The sequence below is a fragment of the Vicia villosa genome, linkage group LG4, assembly GCF_029867415.1.
Source record: "Vicia villosa cultivar HV-30 ecotype Madison, WI linkage group LG4, Vvil1.0, whole genome shotgun sequence".
NCBI lineage: Eukaryota > Viridiplantae > Streptophyta > Magnoliopsida > Fabales > Fabaceae > Vicia > Vicia villosa.
In genome coordinates, this window is record NC_081183.1 from 177,028,303 (window position 1) to 177,039,819 (window position 11,517).

At 31.4% G+C, this 11,517-nt stretch overlaps 1 protein-coding gene across 1 annotated transcript; it reads right to left on the bottom strand.

The window, feature by feature from the left end:
- Positions 1 to 909: 909 nt before the first annotated feature.
- On the bottom strand, positions 910 to 9,633 carry LOC131598385 (beta-glucosidase 24-like). Its single transcript, XM_058870996.1, has 6 exons — positions 9,529 to 9,633; positions 9,344 to 9,425; positions 9,155 to 9,250; positions 8,974 to 9,068; positions 2,235 to 2,542; positions 910 to 2,201 (listed from the first exon to the last, which is right to left on the bottom strand). Exons 1-6 carry the CDS (start codon positions 9,546 to 9,548, stop codon positions 910 to 912), a joined length of 1,893 nt encoding a protein of 630 aa, XP_058726979.1. The 5' UTR covers positions 9,549 to 9,633.
- Between the last annotated feature and the right edge of the window lie 1,884 nt (positions 9,634 to 11,517).

Here is an 11,517-nt window from a genome sequence, read left to right on the forward strand (position 1 = left end):
CACGTATAATAACAGTTTCCATTCTAGTGTTAGAATGACACCTTTTGAAGCTTTGTATGGTCAAAGGTGTATGACTCTTTTATGTTCGTATGAATCTGGAGAGAGTGTTGTGGTTGGACCTGAGATCGTTCAACATACTACTGATAATATTAAGTTAATCAGAGAGAAGATGAAGGCTTCTCAAAGTCGTCAGAAAAGTTACCTTGATAAGAGGAGGAAAGCACTTGAGTTTGAATATGATGATCATGTATTTTTGAGAATTACTCCGGTAAGGGGTGTTGCTAAAAATGAGAGATCGTATGTGGCATGTATAACTTGAGGGTGATAAGATAAATTCTCTGAATGTCCTGGTCAAATCCAATAATTCATGGGTGCTTCATTTAAGAAGGTCTGGTGACTATTATGACTGTTATCGTCTATATGCAAACAATGGATACTACAACATTACTAATTCACCAGTATGTGGAAATTTACAAAAGTTCCGAAGTTTCCTAAAAAATAGAGATACTTGAAAAAAAAAAGTTCTGGGCCTATACAAATTTATAGTATATCAAGGATTTTCTCTTTTTACAAAAACAAATATTTTTTTTTCAATTTACAGAAGTATACTTAGGATTAATTTTTTTTTATAAAACGACAGGGTGACTCATTTACGCATGAATTTAGTAAATGAGTATGAAATGAATTCAGAAAGGCATTTTCGGATTAAATATTCAAAAAAGCATTTCCGGTAACGGGTGTCAAGTTTAATAATAATTATATTGTATTAATATATACACTAATATAAATTACAAATGTGAATCTTTAAATTAATTTCTAAAAAATGAAATAATCATCATATTGTAAATAATAATTTTTCATGGGGTGTTGTTTTCCCTTTTATCCTTCTGTATTGATATAATTTACTTTTTAGTTTAGTTCAATCAAATCATTTGTCAAATATTTCCTATACCAATTAGCTGAGTCAGTTGGTATACGTTTGAGACTATCATTAAAATCGACATGATAAAGCCCCCAATTTCTAGAATAGCCCGCTTGAAATTCAAATGTATCAAAAGCTGCCCAGGAAAAGTAACCACGAACATTTACACCAGCATCAATGGCCGCTTTGGTTGCGTTAATATGTGATGCAATGTAAGCAACTCGATGTTCATCCTTCAATGGATTTGGTGTTTTGAAAGAAGCAATACCATTTTCAGTGATGTAGATTTTGGGGTTTTGGTACTTTTTCTTAATATAGAGTAAGAAGTCATATAATCCTTCAGGATAGACAAAGTTCAAACCGTATTGATCCATGTAGCCAAGAGTTTTTCCTTCAACGTTATAAACTTCTGACATAGCTAAGGCATCAAAATTGTCACCAAAAACCTTGGTTTTATTTAATTCATGTCTAGCAAAGTGAGAAGTATAATAATTGAGCCCAATAAAATCTGTGCTTCCTTTTAACATTTGTTTATCTTTTTTTGTAAATTTGGGTAGCCTATTCCCCACTAGCTTTCTCATTATTTTTGGATAATTTCCATGGAAAATTGGCTTTAAAACCCATCCCCAATAGAAATCCATTAGTCTTTTAGCAGCAGCCACATCCTGTGGTTTAGAGCTGTAGGGATAATAACTTCCTGATGAAAGAGCAATTCCAATTTCTCCCCCTTGAAGTGCTTGAAATTTTGTTTTGTATAAATTTGATGTTGTAGCATGGGCAATTAGGAAATTATGAAGTATAAGATATGCTTCTGTACATATTTTACCCGTAGTTGGACATGCCTCAACAGACATATTATCAATATTGTGCATGTATTGAAATATAGCTGTGACCTCTCCCTCGTTGATTGTAGTCCAATATTTCACCCGATCTCCATATGTTTTGAATAAGAGTTCACTAAAATCCTTGAAATGTCTCACAATGGAGCGATTTAAGAAGCCACCAAGTTTTTGTTGAAGAGCTAACGGATAGTCAAAGTGCATGATAGTCACAAAAGGTTCAATACCATTTTTTAGCAACTCATTGATTAAATTGTTGTAGAAGTTGATACCTTCTTGATTTATACCTCCTTTCAAGGTTCCATTTGGCATTATTCTATTCCAAGATATGGACATTCTATAAGAATTTACTCCAAGCTTCTTTAAAAGTTGTACGTCCTCCTTATAGCGCTTATAATGTTCAATCTTTTTGGAAAACTTATCGACATCTAAATACACACCTTTTTTATGTTCAATTATATCATCCCATATACCAAGTCCTCTTCCTCCTTCATTAGAAGCTCCTTCAATCTGAAGGGCAGAAGATCCAGCACCAAACAAAAAGCCAGTTGGAAATGATCCTCGACTCGGAAAACTCGATGAATTTATGAATTTCAATATAGCGTGATATGTATTAGTTGTAGTCCGTTCTCCATTTTGGGAAGAAAGTGAGTAACTAAGTTTAAATTTGCTCTCCAAGGGAAATAGAACTTGTGCATGGGTGAAAATGTTGGAAATCCAAACAAACGACAAGACTGCAAAAACATATTTAGAAATTCTTAAAGATGGCATTATATATATTCTTTGTATCAAAATATAATTATTGAGGTTGATAATAAATCACAATTATTCATAAGGAAGAGGAAAACAAATTTATACTATATTTCTACGTGCATGACAACTTGTAAGATGATAATTACTATTTTTCAAAAGCAGTTACAAATGTTACAGATAACATATATGATTGTATTCTTTATAGAGTTATTTATAGACTTTCCAACTAGATAAAGTTGTACCTAGTGTCATGATCGTCATGCAATTTTCATTGTAAAATTGTTTTTTGTAAGTATCCATGCTGACGGGCTATTTTCAGTAATATTAATGTTGCACCACGTGCATTAACACATCACCACATTTTAGAATCCATACAAAAAATAGTTTTGCAACATTAAACAAGTACGATTAAAGTATAATTTTGTCAATTATAAATCTTGTTTTGAATTTGAAATGTTACACATAAATAGTGATTCATCTTTGCATAGAAAAAAAATTACAAAAAAAAATAAATTTTATCATATTTTGGCCCCTGTAACAAATATTCCAAATTATATTTAAAATTATCATATGATTATTTATTTGTAGATATCATTTTTCTACTTTCGTAGGATTTAGATCTAGTCCCCTAAACATATTTGTTTAATTTTGCAAATTTTATTATCAATAGCTGTTTTTTAAATAAATAAATAATTGCTTGACAAATAAATTAAAATATTGTTTATAAATGTGTATACATTCATAGGAAACATATAGAAAATTTGAATTTAATATTAAAAAAAAAATTTTTAAAATAATTTATTATTAGATAATAATTAATATTAAATATTATATGATGTTCTTATGCCACATGTAAGTGTATTAATTCATTCAACTTGAAATTCAAATTAAGACAAATACTATTCAAATTGACTACAAATTGTGTGTATTGTTGTTTTACCATAGTGTTTGGTGAAGATCAACATAGCGTTAGGTTAGGTGATTGTGAAAAATATTCTTTGAATTGGGGTACTTTAAAGTCCCCCATATGGTTTAGTGTTTGTTTGTGCATTAGAAGATTATAAGGAGTTCTCATTGAATTCGCTTATAAAGATCTAAACATAGTGGAACATTCTCTAAGGAGTAGAGGGACTAGGTCTAGATGCACCCTTGGTTGATAAGGGGTATAAATCTTGTGTGTCTTTTATATTTTTGCTTTTAGTTTTTTGTCCTTTACATTCAAGTTTAGTACAAAAACTATCACTCATTTCTGGATAATTAAAAGATAAGAAACCTTGCATAAAAACAAGAAATATCCATCAAATGTAATGCATCACCTCTATCAAATTCCTTGGATATACACATCAATTTCACCTAGGCGAACCTTCATTTAGAACTTTGTTACCGCCTACACTGTCCCGATGAGAAACGCTCCCTAGATTCCAACTCTTTTAGGATAATCTTAGCTTGCATGGAGACAACGTCTATCAAATGGTTCAACAACAGAAATCTTTGGCCTTGGCGGAAAGGCCAACTTAGATTGAAGAAAGCAAACACAAGGCCAATCTGAAGAACAACATTATTCAAGAGGCGACTTAATACAAAATTTACATTCTTGTGCCAAGGATGGATCCAAAACTGGTCCAAAAATATCCAAGCTCTCGATGACATTCCAAAAATAAAGGAATGAGAGGTAGACAAACTCCTCCTGAAATTTTCCATCCTGAGAGGAGAGAAAAGTATGAAGAAGATGTTCCCAACTTTTTGCAAAAAACAATACATGTGTCCACTCATATATTAGAAAGTAGAATCCCTAAGTGATTAGAGAAAGCTCTAAAGATCCAAATTTACAACATAACAAGAGATCCAGATGAGCACGTCGAGCATGTGAATGATCGTCTATACTACTACCATGATGAAAAATATGTTAAATGCACGATCTTTACATTAAACCTAATCGAGACAACCCTAGCATGGTACATGTCCCTCCCATAAGAAAGCATAAGTTCTTGGTCTGATCTGTGCGAGGCTTTCACCATCCATTTCACTGGCAAGAAGATATAACCAACCACCACGGCCATAGTTAGTGGGGTCAAGCAGGGTAAAAAGGAAACCTTTTACAAGTATATTGACCATTTTGCCAAGGTTGTAGCAAGTGTTAGAGGCTCAAATGAAAGCCTAAAATGCTGGATTTTGTAGAAGGGCCTTATATCAAATTGTGTATTCCCTGAAAGATGTTAGGGCGCAGGGATGCCCATATTCCAAAGTATTTGTTGAGTAGGGTGAAACCGTACATAAAATATGAAGAAAAATTGTTGGCTGACGAATGTAGTCGGGTACCGAGAAATGTTGGACCTAGCCGACCATTAGAAAAAGACTTTGAGTGATCCAAACTGGAAAATAAACGTAGACCCCGTTCAAGGTTTGACATATACACTCCCTTGAACACTTCACGAGAGAGGATCTTGAAGGAGTGTGCTAATACGGAGTACAAAGTGGCCTAGATAAGGAACCCATATCTGTTCTTGAAGGTTACACGGAGTGATGAGTCCAAATACTTCTATTTTAAAAGATTCGTCACCACAACACCAATAATTGCCTCTAGCTAAAGGAGGCAATCAAAGGGCTAATAAAAGGGTTACTTTTTCGAGAATACCATGGATTACTAGAGGGGCTGAGAGGACTCTCCAAAGAAGAAACAACCCCCTAAGAAGATTTTTGAAGCCATGGCTGGGGACAATGGCAAAGAGGTGAGTACTGAAGAAGATGGATGGAAAATGGGGAAGCACTAACATATCGCTTCCATAACACGAGACAATCCAGGGGTTTGAAACCCTTTCAAAAGTACAACGAAAAGAAAGATTGTTAAGTTGATGAACATCAACAAGTAGCAATGAAGCATTTCTACCACAAGTCCAAAAAGTTCGATTCTTGGATTTTGTGATAACTAAAAGTCGGGAATCCTGAATATAATTTTTCCGTATAAAAAGGTCGATTCTTGGCAACCGTTTGATTTATTCTTATCAACGATTGAGATTTTGTAAGTTATTTAGACTTACACCTAGTATCAACGGATCCTGCATCTCTCTCTCTCTCTCTCTCTCTCTCCCTCTCTCTCTCTCTCTCTCTCTCTCTCTCTCTCTCTCTATCTATCTATCTATCTATCTATCTATCTATATATATATATATATATATATATATATATATATATATATATATATATATATATATATATATATATATATATATATATCCTATTTTTCCGTATAAAAAATAGGCTATTTATATTACTGTTAGATCAATTCTTTTAACGATTGAGATTTGGTGTCAAATTAAACTTTGACACCTTGGTGTCATTTGATCCTATATATATGGGACAGGATCAAATGACACAAATGTACCAAAGTTTAATTTGATACCAAATTTTAACCGTTAAAATAATTGTTCAAACGGTTATATTAAAGAGGGATATTCTTACTCCAAGAGTAAATTATTAAGACTGACTACATATCTTAAACGTTCATTCTTTTCAATCTAATAGTTAAAAATAATGAGTATTATTTTTTTCTCTCCATATTTAATTACATATTATTTTTAGGCATTAGAGTTTCATATCTTTTGAAATGAGATCTAAGCACATTTAACATGAAAGTCATATTTTCTATGTCAAATTTATACGAGTCTATTTGAATTTGTGAAATCTTCAAATGCTTATAATAGTGAACAATTTTCTTCTTCTTTGTAATAACTTCTCATGCAACAAAGTACTATTTGAAAAACATTCTAAAAGTTATTATTAAAATTTCACATAATAATTTTATTTATTTAGTTATTAATTTTTTCAATAAAATATATTTTATGTCTTATATCATTTTATTTATTAGAAGGAAAATGTTGTCTTATTTATTTATATGTAATTTTTTATGATTATTATATATTTTATTAGATTAGAACAATTGAAATATGTATTATATTGTTGTAAATTAGTAGTTTACAAATCATATTAAATTTGTCATTGATAAGAACAGTATGGTTATTCCAGATTTTTATTATAATGTGAAAAATATTTCTTTTATAAAAATTCTATAGATATGTAATTAATGCATCATCTTTAACATAGTCTTATCTTCTTTTTTTTTGTAATAATTTTTCATTTTAAGAGGTTCATATCTTTTTATTATAAAATTAAAATGAACACGTATTTTTAAGAAATAAATAACAAAATATAGTTTCACAATATAAATTAACAAATATTTTGAATATTTTAAAAGATGTCAAAATATCATGGTGTATGAAGCAATAGCCCAACAAGGAGAGGATGATGGCCTCTGAATATTAACCCAAAAAGTTTGAAGAAAAAAAAAATGAAAATGACGATAAGTGGATAACTCAAGTATTGTACAACTTACATTTTAATATGAATGTTATTTAAAATAATTATTCAGATTAAAAAAATGTAATAAAGCAGTTAAAATAATAAAAAATTATCAAACTAATTTTATTATTTATTGGTATTTTTATCCATTTATAAATGCAGAATAAAATAATATTTTGAAAGATGGCAAAATTGATAAAAAAAACTTAATTTCACTTTAAAAGGTAAAAACGACATTAATTTAATTTTTACTTATATATATATATATATATATATATATATATATATATATATATATATATATATATATATATATATATATATATATATATATATATATATATATATATATATATATATATATATATAATATGACATTTATTATAAAGACAAATAAACAGTTTAGATAAATTTTTTAAGAAAAAATTTAGATACAATTCGTTAAGTATGATTTATATTATTTTTTAATAAAAATATGAAAAAATTTATTTAAATATACTTTATATAGTAAAAATTAAAAAAATGATATGAGAAAATTATACACTTATTATATTTTATTAAAAAATAAAATAAATCATACATCAAATAAATTATATATATATATATATATATATATATATATATATATATATATATATATATATATATATATATATATATATATATATATATATATATATATAAATTTTCTAGTTATTTTTATTCACCATTTTCTTTTGGTTCGTCAAAACCGCCATTAAAAGTGGGAAAATTTCAAGGTGGATAGATTGAAAATAAAACTTGGAAGATTTCAAGGTGGATAGATTGAAAATAAAATGTCCACATTTTATATTCATTGCATCTTCCCCTCTTTTTTCTAAGTTTGCTACTCCCCATGACTCTTGTGGTCGCCTACCCTACTAATACTATCAATTGTGCAATTTCTAGAAGTTAAAATTAATGAGCAAAAGACAAACACACATACCAACTAGTTTGACAACCATATTCCTATCAATCTAAAAGTACTCTTTCAAAATAAAATGTTACTGAAAATGGTAAAATAAAATAAAATAAACATTTTAAAGGGACTATGATAAAACTAAAGGAAGAAATAATGTCAAAGTTAAAAATCTTATATATATATATATATATATATATATATATATATATATATATATATATATATATATATATATATTAATTGGTTTTAAATAAAACTTATGTAGATCATTTTTTCTATTCACGTGTGAAGTTTTTTTTTTTTAATTGATAATTTGGATAGGCTACATTTTGCAAAATAATAATATGGAGAAATTTTCAAAGTGCTCAAGTTGATATAACTTTTTTTAAGTTGTAAGAAATTGTAGAAGGGACACATGTTGGACATGATGTCTCAGCATATGGTACGACATCTGAGATTTTCACTACAACAAGGAAGCCCTACAAGAGCGCTTTTTTTGGGCTTTAAGAGCGCTTAAAAACGCTGTTAAAGGCTGCGCTGGCGTAGCCTACAAAAGCGCTTCTAAAAGCGCTCTGGTAGGCCCCCCCTATAAGAGCGCTTTTCTGGAAAAAGCGCTCTCGTAGGTCCCCCTATAAGAGCGTTTTCCTGGAAAAAGCGCTCTCGTAGGCCCCCCTTTAAGAGCCCTTTTTCCAGAAAAGCGTTGTTATAGCCCCCCCTGTGAGAGTTAAAAAAAAAAAAAAGCAACATACGAAAGCGCTTTTGGAAAAGCGCTCTTATAGGGTGGCCTTTAAGAGCGCTTTTTTAGGAAAAAGCGCTCTTAAAGCCCACCCTATAAGAGCGCTTTTACAGAAGCGCTTTCGTATGTTGCGTTTTTTTTTTTTAATTCTTTTTTATTAATCTTTGGCAGCGCTTTTACTTAGAAGCGCTTTAGTAGGTTTGTGAGGTTTTTTAATGTGCAGCCTGTAATTTAATCCTCCCAGTCGACCTGTAATATTTTCGACCTGTAATTTATTTTCGACCTGTAATTTATTCTCGACGATATTATTTCAGCCATCAGTAAGACAATATATATACCAAAATAATATCCAAAATTATATATATACATCATATATTACAACATCAATAATGTTATATAAAATTGTAAGTAAATCGACACAAATCCTACATGAAAAAGTGCTTAATGTAAAAATGACTCAAATCCTCTTTTATTTCTTCCAACTTAAGTTTCGGGTATGTAGCGGCACGGAATTCGTCAAGGTACTACAAAACAAAAAAAAAAATATGAATGATACATTTAGTTAAATGTAATAAGTTATATGAAATTATCTTAAGTTATAAATTCATACCGTGAGCGGAATCTCTAATTGATTTGCCTGAAGGATTTCTTTTATATACCTCAATACAAAGTATCCGCAATCGTAACTGTTTCGCTGTTGCGGACACTACATGGAAAAACAAATAAGATTCTATAGTTGTGCATTGTTTTATCAAGTAGCATAAATATATTATAAGCAACATTGTGAAAAATAATGTACCTGCACTTGGATCCAAGTAATGTTGCTAGATTTAGTTCGGGATACCTGTGCGTCCCGTTGACTTCGGAACACTTGTATTGATCTAATTAACAAATATATAAAAGCATATGTTTAGATCAATCCCACAAATAAGTAAATATATATATAAATATACACGAATATATATTTAGAACGATCCCACTTACAAATCAACGATGTCCTTCATGGCCTGATAATTGGTCCATTCACCGTTTACCGAATTCAGATAATACACGACTTCCCTTATAGGGTTGATAGCAAGCAGCAACCAGTGTGCTCTATAAATAAAAACAATAGGTTATATGAAAATTTTGCTATACACAAAAGAAACAGAGATTAGATGAACAAAGAATGAGAAACTAACCCTACTGGTCGGGTATTATACGCCCAAAGATGCAGACATTCTGTGTTGCCGGTGGACATGAATCTATCGACTAATCGCTGTCTAACTGATTCCCGTTCCGAAGCAATTTCCATTCCGCTGCAGTGGGCGGAAGACACGAAACGGAATCTGTTAGACAACGGAGTCCCGCGCAACACTCTGTCATACAACAACCTTAAATAAAAACATAACAAACATTAGATTATTTTCATTGAAATGTGTAAATAAATTATATTGTGAGACTAATTAAATAATATATCGGATGAGGGAATATTACCGGATGTATGAGTGCATGTTATTGACGCCTAGTTGATCATGCTTAAAAATCTCCTCCAAGTCATCAAGTTCAATAAGTGACTTGAATTCAATACCGAAGACACTCTCATCCATAACGATTTCACGTAAAGCACCGTCCTTCAAATCGGACATATCAACCATTTTTGCGAGCGTCGACCGGTACCGAGGCACAAAAGCACCGCCTTTTTTTCCCGCTGGCTTCGGAGGACCAGTGGGTGGTACGGTACGAACATGCTGCGTCACTTGTTGTGACTCCCGAGCGGATGCCTAAAAATCATATAAGTTAGGTAAAATATAAAATCATGCAGATTTAGATTTAGATTAATTATTAACACTTTAAATGTACCTCTTTTAGTGATGCAACAGACTCCTCCTCCTGTAAAATCCCTTTACCCTTATTTGCGGGTTTTATAGGAGCAATCTAAAATTAAAATGTAAAAAATAGTTAATAAACGGTTTAGAATTGACATTCGAAAACTAAATGATTTCTTAATCGTTTTCAATATACCTCATCACTAATGACAATGAGCTCCGAGGGCCATGCAACAAATGATCCTATTGCATCTCGCAGCAATGTCGTCTCTGAGACCAAGTCAGGTACCGGTAGCATCGCATCATGATCTACTACAACATCCACCGATACTTTCAGGTGTCCATCCGGGAGCGGTCTATGGTGAAGTAAATCTCCCACAGTGTTGTGCACTTTTCCCTTGCCAACTAGGCGATAACACGGTTCCGATAAGAATAGTTGGCAAGAAGAAATGCCCTAAACCAATAGTAAATATAAAGTCATTATCGTTAACAAAATAGAACAATTTGTAAGGAAATAGAACAATTTGTAAGAAATACCTCGGGAAATTTTCTTTGACCGTTGAAACTAGCTTTATCACTAGTTTCTCTCACCGATGCAGTATTGCACTTTTCTCTCATATACAAATCTTTATCTTTTTGCAATGCAGAGACTTGTGCTTGCAATTCCGCCAACTTTTGCAACACTTCTTCATTTGAAGGATTTCTTCTCCTAGGATTCTTGTAATAAGAGGTTGGAGTCACACCATGACCCTTACCCCTCACCCGACCGGGATACTCAGGAGCATGTAGGGCTCTACTAAGTACGCTCCTATCATCATGATCCTCACCGGTGGACACCGATTGCGACAAGGTCTCCTGTAATTCATTTATATTTCAATAATTATTAGTGGAGATAAAAAATCATTTATATATTAAAAAACATTTGATTTAAATAAAGACACAGTATTATACTTACACATTCAGTATACACTCTCTGAACTTCGAGATCGACGGCTTGATTCTTGCCCACCCGAGCTTCCCTCCACAACACATGTACAGGAAGTGAGGTTTCCTCACTTTTAGACTCCTCCAACTATGCATTGACACAAATCGCAAAATCGTCAAATAAAACACATTTAGACAATTAATTAAAACGCATTTCTATTTACTTACAATTTTATCCTCC